General features: G+C 47.5%; 1 protein-coding gene across 1 annotated transcript in view; it reads left to right on the top strand.

The window, feature by feature from the left end:
- B4GALT6 (UDP-Gal:betaGlcNAc beta 1,4- galactosyltransferase, polypeptide 6) overlaps positions 1-17,787 on the top strand; it is a 66,376-nt gene that overhangs the window by 29,210 nt on the left and 19,379 nt on the right. The window contains exon 3 of the mRNA XM_010828966.1: positions 3,384-3,497. Coding sequence (XP_010827268.1) covers positions 3,384-3,497 — 114 coding nt within the window. The remainder of the gene's footprint in view (positions 1-3,383; positions 3,498-17,787) is intronic.

The following is a 17,787-nucleotide window of genomic DNA, read 5'->3' as shown; positions in this document are numbered from 1 at the left end:
AGGTTTCTCAAGAGGCAGGTCAGGTGGTCTGGTATTCCCATCTCTTTCAGAATTTTCCACAGTTTATTGTGATCCACACAGTCAAAGGCTTTGGCATAGTCAGTAAAGCAGAAATAGATGTTTTTCTGGAACTCTCTTGCTTTTTCGATGATCCAGCGGATATTGGCAATTTGATCTCTGGTTCCTCTGCCTTTTTTAAAATCAGCTTGAACATCTGGAATTTCGTATCTTTAAATCTTTCAGGTATCTATGGATGAGACACAGATGTGGTCTCCTAGAGGGGTTTGTTTCTGTGGTTTTTGTCTGTCCCTGCGTGTATTGGCATAAAAACTGGTAATGTCCACTGAACCCCTCTGCCCTCTGTCTTAGAGGGCTTTCCTTACCAAACGCTCTGCAGGCTTCCTTGGAGAAAGGCATGAGTGGGGGAGGACTTTGTTACTGAGGCTTTCTCACTTTCTGGTGGAATAGGTCTTAGCCACTGTACTGTCACTGGGCCCTATTTGTCACGTTGAGGTTTTCTGGTAATACACTTACCTTCAAACCTGACTGACAAGTTGCAAATTCATGAGGAATTGCCACTTATTTATAAGGGGCTCTGGTCTGCAGGGCCCCTTCCAGCAGGTAGGCCTGAAGGGTGTGTGTCTTTGCTCCAAAGTGTCTTCCTGGCTCCCAGGCTGCATCTCCATCTACTGTATTTTTTTTTTAAAGAATGTCTTCAGTTTGCTTTGTTATTTATTTATTGGTCACACCTGTGGCTTGCAGGATCTTTGTTCCCTGACCAGGGATTGAACCTGGGCCCTTGGCAGTGAAGGCAAGAAATCTTAACCACTGGACCACCAGGGAATTCCCTTCATCTATTGTATTTTGATGATGCATGAATGTTTGTTAGGTCATGACATGGACCAGAGGTATTTAAGTTTCTTTGATTCTTCTCATGTGCTTCACATTCAATTTCCAGGAGTCTGCGGTGAGGTTTAACTTTTGCAGTTCAATAAGCCTGTGAAGAGGAACTAAAAAGCCTCTTGATGAAAGTGAAAGTGGAGAGTGAAAAAGTTGGCTTAAAGCTCAACATTCAGAAAACGAAGATCATGGCATCCAGTCCCACCACTTCATGGGAAATAGATGGGGAAACAGTGGAAACAGTCAGACTTTATTTTTGGGGGCTCCAAAATCACTGCAGATGGTGACTGCAGCCATGAAATTAAAAGATGCTTACTCCTTGGAAGGAAAGTTATGACCAACCTAGATAGCATATTCAAAAGCAGAGACAGTACTTTGCCAACAAAGATTCGTCTAGTCAAGGCTTTGGTTTTTCCTATGGTCATATATGGATGTGAGAGTTGGACTGTGAAGAAGGCTGAGCGCCGAAGAATTGATGCTTTTGAACTGTGGTGTTGGAGAAGACTCTTGAGAGTCCCTTGGACTGCAAGGAGATCCAACCAGTCCATTCTGAAGGAGATCAGCCCTGGGATTTCTTTGGAAGGAATGATGCTAAAGCTGAAACTCCAGTACTTTGGCCACCTCATGTGAAGAGTTGACTCATTGGAAAAGACTCTGATGCTGGGAGGGATTGGGGGCAGGAGGAGAAGGGGACGACAGAGGATGAGATGGCTGGATGGCATCACTGACTTGATGGACGTGAGTCTGAGTGAACTCCGGGAGTTGGTGATGGACAGGGAGGCCTGGTGTGCTGCAATTCGTGGGGTCGCAAAGAGTCGTACATGACTGAGCGACTGATCTCATCTGATCTGAAGCCTGTGATTTTGACCCTCAGTCTTGTGCTTGCTGGTCGCTGGTAGGCAGACCGCCCTTTTAAGTCATACGTCCGTTTTCCCTTTTCCTAACTCTTCTTGCTGGCCACTTCTTATAGGAATGCGTTTTTCATTAGAGCAGATTACTGAGGTCTGAAGTAAAGTCTTCATCTTCTCCAAAGTGGCTGCTGGAACTTCATTTCCTGTGGGTACAAAGTTTGTGATCCAGAAGACAGACTGGTATAATCAGCCGTTTCCATTTCTCGTCTCTTATTGACTGGGTGCTGGTCTCATTTTCTTACACCAGCTTCCTCTTGCATAGCAGGAAGCTATCAGGTCATGGTTCCCAGATTTGCATCTCAGAATTTCTCAGAACTTTGTTCCAGAAAGGGACTGAAATGTGATCTCCTCGGTTCCAAGTTACAAAATTCCTAAGGCTCTTGATTGTTCCAGGTTGAGGGGCTCATTTCTAAAGCAGTCACTCCTAGCTGAAGTTCCTGAATATGCATATGGACTTGGGGTTGTTCTGAGCACTTTGTACACTTATGTTTCTGAAATCTGACATGAGGCAGGTGCAGAAGAGAAACTTTTCTTCTCTTGCTTTGTGCCACCAAGCTAGTGCATGTTGGTGCAGGATTTGAACTCAGTACTTGATCTTGGCACTCTAAACCAGTACCTCTGTGTTCCATAATTTGCTGACTCTAAAAATAATAGACCTAATGTAATAATAGCTCCAGGGTGCTCCAGAAACTGCAGCCCACGCGTTGGGTATGACTAATTTAAGACTTTTAATTGGGCTGTATTGCAGAAGTCAGTTGAGTGGGTAAATCTCAGTTTCTTAAGTGTGAGGCAGTGAGAAAACATTACTCCTACCGTCTGCTCTCTGTGGCTGCAAATGCAGCGTGCTGTGGCCATGTGGGTGTCCAGAGCACCCTGGGCTGCCTGATAGTGGAGATGATCCCCCTGGAGCACTTTCTTTATATATATGTTAATACACATATATACAGTTGGATTTTATTTTTGGCTGTGCTGGGTCTTCACTGCTGCATGTGGGCTTTCTCTAGTTGTGGCAGGCAGGGGCTACTCTTTCTTGTGGTGCACAGGCTTCTCATTGTGGTGGCTTCTTTGGCCAGGGGGTTGAGAATCTCCCTGCCAGTGCAGGGGACACCGTTCGATCCCTGGTCGGGGAAGATCCCATATGCCGCAGGGCAACTAAGCCCGTGCACCACACTGCTGAGCCCACGCTCTCGCACCCCTGGTACACTTTCACTCCCCCTTTTGCATCTGCCTCAGCTCGGAGAGGGATGGGAGCAGGTGTTCTCTGCTGGTGGCAAATGAGTCTGCTGTGTGTGCACACGCGCGGATCCGGCCGCTCCGCTCCAGCCTCGTCCCAGTGTCCCCTGGGAAATCATGCTGAGAGGTCCCTTCTGGCAGCCGTGAAGGGTGAACGGGAGAGCGGTCCCGGCAGGTGTAGTTTGCTTTTCCCTAGTTCTTTCTTGATAATTGGCTTTTAAGTGCTGCTGTGGATCGCAGAGTGTAGTGTTTACACAGTGACAGCGACATATTTCATACTAGGAGCAAAGCAAAAGGCAATTTTTTGGTCGTAACTTTTTTTTTCTCTCTCTCTCTAAGATTATCCTGAAGGCAATAATTCAAGTGATTATCTTGTTCAAACAACAACATATCTTCCGGAAAACTTCACATATTCACCATACCTCCCCTGCCCAGAAAAGCTGCCTTACATGCGTAAGTTTCATCTCGTTTTCACTTCAGCTATGTGCTTGTATTATAATAACATAATAAAATTCACATGGTTTGAGGACACCACCCTCAGGTCATTATCAGGGTGCTCATGTTCGTATCGTGTAGCATGTTATTATATTTGACTTTTGAGGGGTGCAGAGCAATTTTTTGTAGGGGGGAGCAGGATTGAAAAACTGAAGAAAAGCTTTTCACTTACCCAGAAATAACCTCTGTTGTGAGTTTCATGTATATTCTTAAAATTACTCTTAGAGTGATTTTAATATCTTTTATATGGATAGAAAATTAAAATATTTCAAAGGCTTTAAGAATTTATATAAGTGGTTTTAAAATTGCATTTTTTTCTGTAACTTGCTTTCTTAGTTATTTTTTGAGAACTGTCCATGTTGATACATAGAGATCTATTTATTGTCATTAACTATGGTGCAGTATAAAAAAGTGAACTGTGTAGGGATGTGCTCATTTGTGGCCGATCCCATGGACTGTAGCCCTTCAGATTCCTCTGTCTGTGGGATTTCCCAGGCAAGAACACTGGAGTGGGTTGCCATGTCCTTCTCCAGTGGATCTTCCCGACCCCGGGATCAAACTTGCATCTCCTGTGTCTCCTGCCTTGCAGGTGGATTGTTTACCACCAAGCCACTGGGGAAGCCCACTGTATAGTATATTTTTGAATAAATGTATGATATTTCACTTACCTTTCTCTCTGCTGATGAAAATTTAGTTTGTTTCTAATATTTTGGTATCACAGGGCAGCACTGTAAGGACAGCATCAGGCATTTCCATGTGCCTAGAAGTATAATTGCTGGGCTGGCTGGCAAGGTTGCACTCCCCAGCAGCTATCCCCATTGATATCCCCAGGAGCAAAGCACGAATGCATTACTCTGATACTGATGGACTTTTAAGATTTTTGCCTTTCTTATGGATAAAACACTTTTTGCTATTATGATAAATTTAAAAGGGTATCTTGTCTAAGTGTTTACTTTCTTCAATACTAGCAGCCTTGGGTGACTTTTCCTGTGTTTGTGAGTAGTTTTGAGTTTTCTCTCCTGTGACTCAGTAACTGCTTTATTGGTTCCGTATTGGTTGGTTAGATTTTTGTGTGGATCCGTGGGAGTTCTTTATATATTCTAGCGGTGTCCTACTCTCTGCTATTTGTGTTGTAATTGGCTTGTCTTTTCATTTTGTTTATGGAGTTATTTATTTTAAAATTATGTTTCTAAGTGTATCAATCACATTAAGGCTTTCACTTTTTTTGGTCTCAAGAAAGCTTTCCTTGTTACCCAAAAGCCATACAAATACACTCTTATTTACTTCTAATAATTTTGTTTTATATTTTTGTGTATAATATAAGGTCAAGATACTGTATTTTAAATATGTCTTTTTTTCAAAATTACAAAGATAATACATTATCATTAAAAAAAAAAAGCTCTATAATCAGTCAGAAGCCATGGAGCTATTATTTGCAGTTTTTCATTGTTTGTGTCTGCACCTCCCCCCGCCCCGATTTTAAGTATACTTCATACATATAAGTTAGTATCTTGATCTTTATATAGTTAAAATTTAAGTAAACATTATTTTGAATTGCTTATTTTTAATGTCCTAAGTAAGTGTGTTTTTTATGTCTTTCTATAACTTTTCTTTATTGAGGAAGTTAGCCTGGCGTATTTGTAGGATTTTTCAGTATATTTTTGATAGATATTATATAACTATAATTAAAAGTAAGAGTCACCTTTTATTGTCATCTAAGGCCATGGTTCTCACACTTTAGGGTGCATCAGAATCTCTGGACAGTCTTGTAAAGTGCACATTTCTGTGCCCAACCTTCAGAGTTTTGGTCAGTAGATGTGGAGTGGGGTCTGAGAAGTCTCATTTCTAACAAGCTGCCAGGTCACGTTGATGTTGGTGATCCTTGGGCCACAGACCCACTAATCTGGAATCAATCTTGGCTGTGCTATAGCTTGGGGAGCTTTCGTAATTCTTGGGCCCAACCCCTAAGTTTCTGATTTTTATTAATTGGATGTGAGGCCTCAGTGTTTTTTTGTTTTTTTTTTAAATTATTTTTGGCTGTGCTGGGTTTTTGTTGCTGTGAGGGCTTTTCTCAAGTTGCGGTGAGCGGGGGCTACTGTAGCTGCAGAGCTTGGGCTTCTCGTTGCGGTGGGTTTCCGACTCTGTGCAACCCCATAGACGGCAGCCCACCAGACTCCCCTGTCCCTGGGATTCTTCAGGCAAGAATACTGGAGTGGGTTGCCATTTCCTTCTCCAGTGCATGAAAGAGAAAAGTGAAAGTGAAGTCGCTCAGTCGTGTCCGACTCTTAGTGACCCCATGGATTGCAGCCTACTAGGCTCCTCCATCCGTGGGATTTTCCAGGCAAGAGAACTGGAGTAGGGTGCTGTTGCCTTCTCCAGTAACCTCCTTTACTGCCCCATAGTAGGGACTGAAGCTGTGGTTTTTGTGCCTGTATGTTTGTCAACTTTGTCATTGCAGTTTAGGCCTTCTAAAAATGAATGTTTCTGTCTGTGCAGTACTGAAACTACTGGGTGATGCTCTGTTGAAATATTGATTACAATAATTTCATTTTCATAATTTGCATATTCAGGGGTTGAGAGTTTTAGGAAGTCTTTCTGTTCTTGGTTTAGCTGCCACTTTCTTAATTAGTGCTTTGTGGGTGCTAATTGAAGTCTTGTTTCAGAGCATCTTCCGGCCAGGCCGTCCTGTCCCCCGTCCTCTCCCCGCCCTGTCCCCCAGCGCCATAACTCGTGAATGCTCCTGTCACGGGCTTGAAGGATGGTGTCACAGCTGCCCTCCCCGCCTTTCGCAGAATGTCTTGGTTCTCCTGCTCGTTCCCTCTGCTTCCATCAGTCTTACATTCTTTTGAAGAAGAGGATCACATCAATTTGTCCAACCACCTTTTCACAGAAGGACTCCTCAGGGCTCTGCCGGCTTTGGGTCCAGCTCCAATCCCTTGTCCAGTTAGCTGTGGCCAGCATGATGGGGTGTTTAATAGAAATATGGTCACATGCAGAAACTCCTGAGGAGGGGGCCACAGGCACAGACACCACAGTGAGGCTTCTGCCAAGAGGGCTGGTGTGAGCCACCGCGGAGACCCCCTCACTAGCTGTGTGACCGCTGCACAGTCGAGCCTGTTTGCTTGTCTGTAAAATCTGGAATCATATGTCAACTTCGTGAGGATAAAGAGAAGCACAGCACCTGAAGCTTGGTGGTTGTTAATTTGCTATTCCCTCTCCTTTTCCTCATTTCCTTGAATGATGGAGCCAGATTTTACAATGATCAGGGGAGTAAGAAACCTAGGAGAAATGAAGGCATTTATTTTTATATATCTATGCATCCTTAAATTTTTTTTAAATTAGCAGATTTTTTTTCCCATCAATGACAGAGAAAAGAAAATACCTAATTAGAAAAATCTTGTCATAATGTCACACAAAGTGATTGAATTCCATACCTCCCCAAATAATAGTAAAGGAGAAGTGAAGTGAAGTGAAGTTGCTCAGTCGTGTCCAACTCTTTGCGACCCCATAGACTGTAGCCTACTAGGCTCCTCTGTCCATGGGATTTTCCAGGCAATAGTACTGGAGTGGGGTGCCATTTCCTTCTCCAGAGGATCTTCCCAATCCAGGGATCAAACCCGGGTCTCCTGCATTATAGGCAGACGCTTTACCGTCTGAGCCACCAGGGAAGCCTTGTTAAGGAGAGGCTGTGTCAAAAGATGATCTGCTTAGATGAAAACCATTCACGTAAGAATGATACTGAATTTCCCTGTAATGACTGAAAATAAGGTTAGGGCTTAAAATTGGTGTTTGATTATCTGGCTGTAACGTTTTTGATTTTTCTGGCACTGATTACCATAAAGGTAAAGAGTGAACTTCTCCAGTTCACGTACAGTTGACTGCGTGGGTTTCAGCATTTATTTCACATTCAGTCAATTACATTATGAAATCTATTTTAGATATTATTTATACAATGTGAATGAATCCTTCTTTATTGTTAGGGTTTATAGATTCTCTAGAGGGCAAATCCACTTTCAGCTTTATTAAATTTACGGGAGACTCTCTGTACTCACCTGAAGAGGGAAATGGCCACACACTCCAGTGCTCTTGCTTGGAAAATCCCATGGACAGAGGGGAGCCTGGCGGGCTACAGTCCTTGCGGTCACAGAGTCAGACACGACTGAGCACCTGAGCAAGGACTCCGTATTAATAATATTCACTTTATCTGGAGCTGAAAAATAATGCTTAGTATGGATGCTTTGATTTTTCTGTGTGAGGTTAGTGATGGAAGATGTCAGCTGTGCACTCTGCATTAAAATGAAGACAGACTTACCTGTGGATTTCCTGTCATTCAATTCCTATTCAAAGACAGTGCCTCTGTAGTGACCCCTTAATGCATTTCGTCCTAGTGTTTTTGGAATAGTTGCCTTTGTGGTTTAACGTTGATAGTTTCTATGGTTGCTAGCCTTAGGACCACAACAAAAGCCACAAGGACTTTTTGAGATGAGTTTAAATAGTTCAAATGAAAAATCAGCAGAGAGGGAAAAGATAAGCAAATAAACTTCAGACAAGCTCGAGTAATGCTTATGGTAACAAACCGTCATGCCTGTGTTTATTGAAGACAAAAGCCATGGGAGCCGTTGCAGAGTCATGAGCCGCCTGCAGCAGGGCCTCTATTGTTCAGGGGGGCTGGTGGGGAGAAGCACGGCTGAGTACGTGCCTGCCAGCTGAGCAGGCGACACACCCAGAGAAGGGGTTGTGACAAAAGGGAGACAGCAGTTGCTTCTGTAAGGAAAGAGAGACTTCAGAGAGAGGGGGCACGCTGAAAGTGGGTCTTGCAGGATGGTTTAGCAGATAGCTGAAGGGGCAGTTTGCAGGCACAGGAGGCTCTGTATCCTGAGAGTGGGGAGTGGTCGGCTATGACCGGGGTGGGTGTGTCGTGGGACGTGTAGGAGGTAAGGCCGCACAGCAAGGTGAAATAGTCATAGTGTCGGTCACTCAGTCGTGTCTGACCCTTCACGACACCATGGACTGTAGCCCGCCTGGCTCCTCTGTCCATGGAATTCTCCAGGCAAGAATACTGGAGTGGATAGCCATTCCCTTCCCCAGGGGATCTTCCCAACCCAGGGTCTTCTGCATTGCAGGCAGATTCTTTACCATCTGAGCCACTGTGTTAAGGACTCACCAGTCTGAGGGCTGCCTGGGTCCCATGAATCACTGGGCATCCATGAGGTGGGCGTTGGGGGAGCAGAGCCCTGAGTGTGTGTGCAGAGGGTTGACTTCCAGCCAGGGGTGCATCTCTAAAGGTGCATGGTTTTCCAAGAATCCAGGGACAGAAAAGGGTAAAACAAAGTGGGAAACACCACTTTGGGAAATGTAACCTTTACCTGCTTTCAGTAGATACATGGTGGGGCTAGGACAGGACTTCAGAAAGATGCTTCAGATGAGCAGTTGAGAATAAATAAGAGTGGGGAAGTACCAGGGTCTGGAAGAGCCACATGGAGCTACCTGCACGGCCTGGAGGAGCAGCTGCGGTACGTGCCGGGCAGTGGTGCTGAAGAGGAGATGCTTTTGGTCTGATGTGGTGACCAACTGAGGGATCAGGGTTGATTTCTAGGTTTTGGCTCAGTGGTGGTTAACTGAAAGGCGGATTGCAGGATAAACCTCACACTTGGGAGAACGGGGAAGTGAATGAGTTTGGTGTTGGGCTTGTTCTGTTGAAAGCTCAGGAGACTTTGGGGCCTGAATTTTTTCAGGGAGATCTGGGCTGGAGGTGGTAGCAAGTGAGCCTGGAAGAAGGCTGCATATGAGTGGGCGCTTGGAGAGCATCAGAGCCTGAGGGGTCAGCAAAGAGGGGAAAGAAGCCAGGGACTGGGGGGTCAGTGGATGTGTCCCGAAGGACAAGGAGAGGGCTCTGCCTTGTCCCATATCTCAGAGCAGTAAAGGGAGTGTCTGTGAGAGACTGTTGAACTGGGCACGTCTTACACTCATGGGACCACAGTCAGCATGATTTCAGTGGGGTGGTGACATGAGAAGCCAGGTATCCTGTCCTTAGAAGGCCAGATATCCTGACCCAGAAGCGTGTAAAAACGAGTTGGTTTAAAACAAAGAAGTTCAGGACTTCCCTGGCTGTCCAGTGGTTAGAACTCAGCGCTTCCATGCAGCGGGGTTCAAGTTCAACCCCTGGTCAGGGAACTAAGATCCTTACACGCCTCAGGTCACGACCAAAAAGAAGTTTTGTGGGAAAGGGAAGGAGACTGGGGAGAAGGAGTCTGTGGATGAGGTGGTGTCAGGGGAAGAACGATTTAGGAAGAGATGGACTTAAGTGAGTTTTAAGTGCTGCGGGGGAGGACGCTGTGGACACACTGAGATGCGAGTGAAGGGAGGAGAAGGGAGGTGTCCAGGGAGCCCGGATCCTGGAGAAAGTGACAGGCAGAATGTGCTCCTGTGGAAGGGCTGGTAGGGACTAGTAGGAACACCGCCTCCTCCAAGCAGGAGTGAGACCCATTTGGAGATGAGGGGGAGAAAAGTCCAGGGGGCTCAGCCCTGTTGCGTCTATGTTCCCAATAGAGTAGAGACCACGTGCATATGAGGGGGCGGCCACGAAGGACCGGGCAGCTTGAACTGTGAGAAGTAAATATTTAAAAAGTAGTTGTAGGGAATGCAAAGTGGAGTCAATAAATCATGCATTAAAAGGTGCTGACTTACCTGTTAGCCAAGAGAGCCCTCCCCCCGCAGGGGTGGTCAGAAGCTACAGATAATGTGACTGGTTTCTGTTGGAAGCTTATTCTGTTTAAGGCAATCAATTGGGTACTGTTACCTCAATAATGAGTTTAATCTGTGTGCTTACTTGATTTTCTAGGGGGAAGAATTTGAGTGGTGTTTTTCAGGTGATGAATTTGAGCATGGGAAATTGTTGATCAGATGTGGCCGGTCAGGAAGGGAGGGGAAATAACAGTGTCTGTGAGTGTCTGGGTGTGTCTTGGTCTGTTTGGGCTGCTAAAGCAAAAATACCATAGACTGGGTGACTTAAACAGCAGGTGTTTATTTCTCGCAGTTTTGATGGTTGGACATCTGAGTTCAGGGTGTCAGCAGGTTTGACATCTGATGAGAGCCTGATTGCTGGTTCATCGATGGCTGTCTTCTTGCTTGTCGTCATGTGGTGGAAGGGGTGAGGGGTCTCTCTGGGGTCTTTTCTATAAGGGCACTAATCCCATTCACGAGGGCATCATCCTCATGATGTAATCACTCCCCAAAGGCCCCGCCTCCTAACACCGTCACATTTGGGGTTAGGATTTTGCCATGTGAATTTGAAGGCTAGGACCACAAATATTCAGCCCGTTTCTCCACGGGTGTGCTGTGATTGGGTGAAACTCATGGAGCTGTGTTGCTCCAGGTGTGGTCCAGAGATGGTCAATGTGTGCCAGAAGCAGTGAGGAGGAGGGTTAAAAATGCGGGCCTCTAAGCCAGCAGTCCCCAACCTTTTGGGCACCAGAGGCCGGTTTTGTGGAAGACAGTTTTTCCATGGAATGGTGGGGGGGTGGTTTCAGGATGATTCAAGTGCACTACATTTATTGTGCACTTATTTCCATTATTACATCAGCTCCACCTCAGATCATCAGGCATTAGATCCCAGAGGTTGGGGACCCCTGCTCTAAGCCAAAGCTCAGAGCCATAAAGAAAGGTTTCTGGGTTGCCAACCACAGGACGTAACTTGATTTGGTTAAAGAGGAAGGGGAATCCATAAAGAGATATCAGGCAGCCGCAGAAAACCTGAGTGGCTGCAGAGTTCGGTTCAGAGGCTGAACAGCCAGAGCAAGGCCCAGACCACTTTGGGAAGCATCTCCCGCCACCACTTGGCTGGGATCGCAGCTCCTGCTACGCCTGCGTAGGTCTGGGGACCAGAAGTGCCGCTCCTGGGGCCCCCGACACCAGAAGCTTCTGCCGTCACTGTCACATCTGCTCCAGCGTCACCATCAGGTGCATCTCATCACTTGACTGCTGCTCTCTGCTGAGAGGTTGGGAGAGACGTTCTAGCTTCTTCCTCTGGGAGGCAGGACTCAACAGTGGGCAGTGGTGCAAGCCCTGAAATGTGTTGACGTGTAAAGCTGGCTGCCCACAAATGTGACCCACTTACTGACACAGGAACTGAGAATGGGCCCAAGACCTTCTTTCTCAACAGGCAGGCCTGGTGATCCTTAGCCACTCCACCAAAATTAGCTACTGCTTTTTTAGGAGACTGGGGAGACAGAAAAAATGGGGAGACAGCAGAGAGAACTTAGAGCCAGGACTGGCTGGCTGTCACCACTGACGCTGCCAGGCATTCTAGCTGACGGTGGGGCTCAGGGTGTGAATTCAGAGTTGGGTGTTGCCAGGAGGATGTCCAGGGAAGGAGGTGAATGTCGGTGAACGTGGCTGCATTTTGGAAGGTAGTTTGGCTAAAAGCCAGAAACTTCAAAGGAGGTCAATTTATGAAAAAAGAAAGTAGTGATTTTTTATGAAGTGTAGGTATCAATCTGCAGTGTACTTTCTTATTTGCCTCACCCCAACCTTGTGGATCTCAGAGAGTAAGCAGTGAGCACGGTTTGAGAAGAATAGTGTTTCACTTAAAATGAAGAGTTGGGGTGATAGTCTAGAAGAGACATTGAAGAACAGTATATGGGAAACTTCTCAGCCAGTGTAGGAGATGTGGCTTTGATCCCTAGGTTGGGAAGATCCCCTGGAGGAAGAAATGGCTACCCACTCCAGTGTTCTTGTCTGGGAAAGCCCAAGGTTAGAGGAGCCTGGTAGGCTACCGTCCAGGGGGTCTCAGAGAGTCGGACACGACTGAGGGACTAACACTTTTACTCTGCGGTTCTCTGTGGTAATTATACCAGTTGACATTCCCACCAATAGTGTTGCAGGGTGGAACACTTTGTTGAGTGAAACCTGGAGGGGCACCCAGTATGTAAGGAGATGAGAGTAGCCTCGGTGGGTACCGTGAGAGGAGGGACTTGGGGTCCCACCACAGGCTCACCTGTGAGGTTCTTTCCACCAGGGGTAGTTTGGAAACTGTGTCACCACGCACTCACCTGCGCTGTGCCTCTTCCTGGCCACTCTCTATAACATGTCCCTTTTCCTTCACTTTCTGTGCACAGGAATAAGTTTTTGTTTTTTTTTTCTGATACCACGTGTTGAGTAGCTGGGGCTGGTGTATGAAGTTAATAATAGGTAGATTATGACCTGTTTGAATAAAGGGGCAGAAGCCCCTGACAAGTGGTTGGTGGGGAGCTCCCTCAGCATCTGAGCTTCTGCTCTGGGGAAGTGGGACCCACAGGATTGTTTTGATTCAAGGTGCCGTTTCAATACACTTCACACAGGAAGCAGTCACAAGGTTTATTACTCACGGATCCCAGAAACTGGCAGGGGCACAGAGAGCTGGTGGAAGGGCGGTCTGCCATCCCCGGAGGTTGAGAGCAGGTACCAGGGATCTGTTGCTGATAAGGTGGTTGGGGCAGAGGTCAATGAGTTTTCTTGTCCTTAGTTCTAAGTGGTTGTTATTAAAGGGGTCTCTGGAAAAGCAAAGTGGGAGTTTTTTGGCAGGAATCCCAAACTCAACCCCTTATCTGAACGTCCAGACTCAGGATGTGAGCAGGGTTATCATACCATGAAATGCCGAGGCAGCAGCTCAGGAAAACAAAGGTTGTTTTTCTCATCACAGTTGATCCCGTGATGCCTCAGCATTATTAATCTTCAGGGCAGATCACGGACACTGTGTGAATGGTGGAGATATTAAAGGCCATTGGCAAGGGTGTTGGTCACCCAGCACACAAAGCAGAAATGCCATTGGCAGTATCAGTAGACAAAGGCCAGTTTGCAGTCCCGTCTGTAGCCACCCACTCCATTATTTGGAGTCCAGCCAAAAAAATAAAGCCCATGGATAACGTTAGGGTAGGTATTTGATTTTAAAAACTCAGGCGAGATTGTGGAATACTAGTACCTGTTGGGCCATCTTTTGAACGTTTGTCTAAAGTTTGTGTGGAATAACTGACATACACACAGAGGGGGTGCCCCTTACATGCACACACCTTCTTCCCGGGCCAGTGAGTGCGCCATTTGTGCTGGAGAATCTCACTGCCGCCTGAAGGCTGGGCTCTGTGCGGTGTGCTCGGCCGAGGCAGCTCACAGGTTGGGGTTTGCTGTAATGACGTGTTGTTTTGTGCCCAGAGCGGTGGCACCTTGAGTCCCCTCAGTCCCATTGAGGGAGGTAGCTGACCTACTCCCAGTATAATGGCATGAATGTCTCAGGCTTTGACGTGAGGGGGCAGAAAAAGAATTGGGAGGTTCTGTTCAGTGATGCGGGTGTTCCCAGGGAGACTGAAGGGCCCTGGTATGAAAACTGGGTGCAGGGAAGTGGAGGGAAGGAGGAGAATTCAGGGGTCCTCCCCAGATGGCTGCGCTGCGAGACCCAGGATGTCTGCGCCGTGAGACCCAAGATGGCGGGGATTATACTCCTTGGGACCAGGTCTGGGACCTAGGACTCCATGAGTGTGGTCAGAGCAGCCATACCTGTGCCAGGAAAGGGTCGGGGTAGATGGCCACCACCAGGAGGTTGTTAAGAAAGACGGTGTCAGTAGTGACATCTGTTGTCCTACTTGTTATGCCTCATAACAGGGTACCCTTCACTTCAGTTCCAGGGAAGCAATGCAGTTTGGCCTCCAGTGTCAATGAGAACATCCCACTGGATAATTAGAGAACAGGTGGTCATCCCCCAGAGGAAGGGACAAGTTCAGGGACCTGCAGGGTCCCTAGGGCAGGGGTCTTGGTGGCTGTCACTCTCAGAGCTCAGCTGTGGGATCCTGGGCTCTGCTTCTGGGGGTAGCGCGGCAAGCCATGACAGCAGCGTCCTCCGGGATGGGACCACCGTCTCCTGAAGAGCACCTGGACACAGGCGTCTAACTTGTGTCCAGCTGTCCCGAGGTGAGGTCACCAGGGACCTGGATCTCTGGAGCTCCAGTACGGAGCCTGTCACTCATCTCATGAGGGAGGCCGAGCTGCTTACTTCTGTCTCTATAGGCTTGGAAGGGTCACTTTCTCCATAAACAGAGCCCAGAACCAGTTCCAAAGACTTCAAAGAGCCAATTGGTGACCTTCTCCCTCTCGCTTTGAATGAATTTTCCTAAAAAAACAAAAAAAAACCCTTGCATTTCTATCATGGGACAGCTAGGTGTCTCCGCGCCTCACTCACACTGGCCATCGCTGGACGTTTTGGTATATGCTGCATAGGAACAAGGAACGCCTGGGGCAGAGGTCACCTCTTCCCCAACTCCTGTGCTGCCACCTCCCATTCCAGGGGGTCCCAGTTGACCACCGAGGGGTCGGGACCCACCTCGACCAGTACAGCATTAACAGACACATTTGGGAAAGCTCCACGCAGCGAGTACGTAGCCTTCATAACTTGCTATGTGCATATGCCACCAGTAATGCCCAGACCATGAGGCTCTTATAAGCTTCCAGTAGTTTTCTTTTTTAGTATTTATTTATTTGACTGTGCCGGGTGTTAGTTGCAGCATGTGGGATCTAGTTCCCTGACCAGGGATTGAACCCGGATCCTCTATACAATGGGAGCGTGGAGTCTTAGCCACCCAACTGCCAGGGAGGTCCCTCTAGTAGTTTTTTCACCTCCTCTGGGGACTTGGGAGGAGCTGGTGCCCAGGGCGTAGGACCCCTCTTTCAACAACGAATGATGCACTTGCCTCCTGGGTGCCATGAAGGCCCTGGCAGAGCTACCCCCCTCAGGGGTTAGAGCAGCTCTCCAAGCTCAGCATCCAGTCCAGACCCAACACGCGGGGCCCCGTAGCTGGCCCCAACACAGAGCTCCCCGCTCTGGCTCCAGGGAGCTCTCCTTGGCTCCTACAGCCTCAGAGCCCATGCCTCCAGCCCTGCCCAGAGACAGAGAGGCAGAGCCCTACCATCCAGCGCCCAGACTTCCACAGGTGGTTGTAGCCAATCACCTCCACAGCCAACGCCAGGTGGGGTCTCATTCAGAGAATAAAGGGAAGCAGGTGCTTCAGCCTGGGGGCTGCTGGCCGGGCTCTGCTGGGGAAGCTGACCCGGCACAGCACCAGCAGTTCAGCACGGGTAGGGGGTTTCTCTGCCAGGCCCGGCATCGGCGACACACAGCAACTCAGAGCTCCGGAGCCGACCTCCAGCCAGCAGTGGTTCCTTCCCCAAGAGACTGAACAACCTGGAGGAGGAAGTTACAGAGCTGTTTGCAGCTCCTAGGTATCTAGGAGTATGGGGCCCCAACCGTACCCACCATCCGATCCTCCTTCTCAAGTGTATTGAGCAGCTGGAGCTGGTGTATTAATAACATGCAGATGATGACCTGCTGAATGAGGGGGCACCCGCTACCCATACTGGTTGGCAGGTGGCTCCCTTAGCATCCAAGCTCCCACTTGGGGAACGTAGAGCCCGGGGGTCATTTGATGGAAGGTGCAGTTTCAGTACACCACAAGAAGGAAGTAGAGTCTCAAGATTTACTCACAGATTCTAGGGGGGGCCAGGGCCCAGGGAGCTGGGGGGTGGGGGCGCCCTCCGCCCAGGTCACCAGCCAGCGGATGGGGAGCGGGACAACACACACCTGTCACTTACAAGGTGATTGGGGTGGAGGCTTAACTCTGAGTGTTTATCTGAAAAGCTTCCCCAGGAAAAGCAGAGTAGGCGCTTGAGTGATGGGCATCCTGCACTCAAGTTCTTATCTAAATGTCCAGACTCCGGGTGTGAGCAGGGTTATCACACTGTGAAACGCACAGGCAGCGACTCGGAAAGAAATGGCTGTGTTTTCAGAGAAACAGAAGTTGGTTTTTCTCATCAACCCACCCCACCCCACCTCCACTAATCAGTGTTTATTTTTCCTTCTCTCTTTCTGATCACACTCTTGCTGTTCCCAGTGGTGGTGGTGTCTGTCCTGGAGCCTGTCCCCCACCCCTTCATCCCCATCCCCGAGTAGTGAGGTTGCTTTTACTCCTGGCATGACAACCTCATGCCACTGGGTCATGTTTGGCCTTCAGCCCGTAAGATATTAAGATTTCAGAGCAAAGAGCAATAAGCACATAGAAAAGATGCTGAGGGTCTCTGAAGAATGTGAATGGGGGGCTACTCGGGGGAAGAAGGTGAACTTCGGGTGCCTCAGACATCAGAGATTGCTAAGTGATGGGCACTGGAGCCCCCTCCCCCATTGAGGATAAAGATATAAGGCCCACCTCTTAATTTGCTGGCAGATGTGTGTTCAAAATGAAAATTAAACTACAAATGATGCTGGAGCAAACTGCTAACAATAATGATGATTGCAGCTGTTGAAGCTATAAAGCTGGGCAAAAGGCAAAAAAATTGGTTTAGCAGTGCATAAAGAATACCAACTTCGGTTCCTTATATGAATGCTTATTTAGTCTAATTACTATCATTTGGGGAATCATGCATACCAAGAAATGCATCAGATTTACTTGTGTGAATTTTATCTGATTACAGTTATAGATTCTGTTTCTGTCAGCTGAGTCATAAGAGTCTATGCTCATGTCGACTGATGGATCTTATGTTTGATCTGTCCTTTCTCTGCAAATTCATAGATTAGGTAAATCTGACCTTTCTAAGATTAGCTACTTTGCATATCTTGTCACAGGAAAGGGTGGGTAGTTGGTTATAAAAGACAGCACAGGTTAGAGGAACAGACACGAGAAGATTTCAGATTTTTTCCTGGCTTACTCTATGTAGCAAAGCCATTTGCATTTTGAAATACTTCTCTCTAGTATGCCTGCCAATGCAGAAGATGCAAGAGATGCTGGTTCAGTCCCTGGGAGGGGAAGATCCCCTGGAGTAGGAAATAGCAATTCACTCCAGTATCTTGCCTGGAAAATCCCATGGACAGAGGAGCCTGGTGGACTGTAGTCCATGGGGTTGCATAGAATCAGACATGACTGAGAACGCACACAACAAAATGAAACAAGTAATGCCTAAGTGCTTAATGGTAGTGACTATGTTCCTGCCTAGTTAGGATGAGGAGGGAGATGGGAAGATGGGCGGCTGTGAAATCTTACAGAATAGAAAGTAGCAGGAGGAAAGGAAAGGGGGTCTCTTGAAGAGCGACCGAGTGTTTTTCAGTTGTTCCTCAGTATCTGAGGGGCATTGGATCAAGGGCCAAAGTATGAGGATGCTCAAGTACTTCCCTTACTCTGTCGGCCCTCCACATTAGGTTCTGCATTCACAGATTTCAGCCAACCTCATGGATACA

The sequence above is a fragment of the Bison bison genome, unplaced genomic scaffold (genome assembly GCF_000754665.1).
Source record: "Bison bison bison isolate TAMUID 2011002044 unplaced genomic scaffold, Bison_UMD1.0 scf7180017864498, whole genome shotgun sequence".
Classification (NCBI taxonomy): domain Eukaryota; kingdom Metazoa; phylum Chordata; class Mammalia; order Artiodactyla; family Bovidae; genus Bison; species Bison bison.
This window is presented reverse-complemented; position numbering and strand designations above follow the sequence as displayed.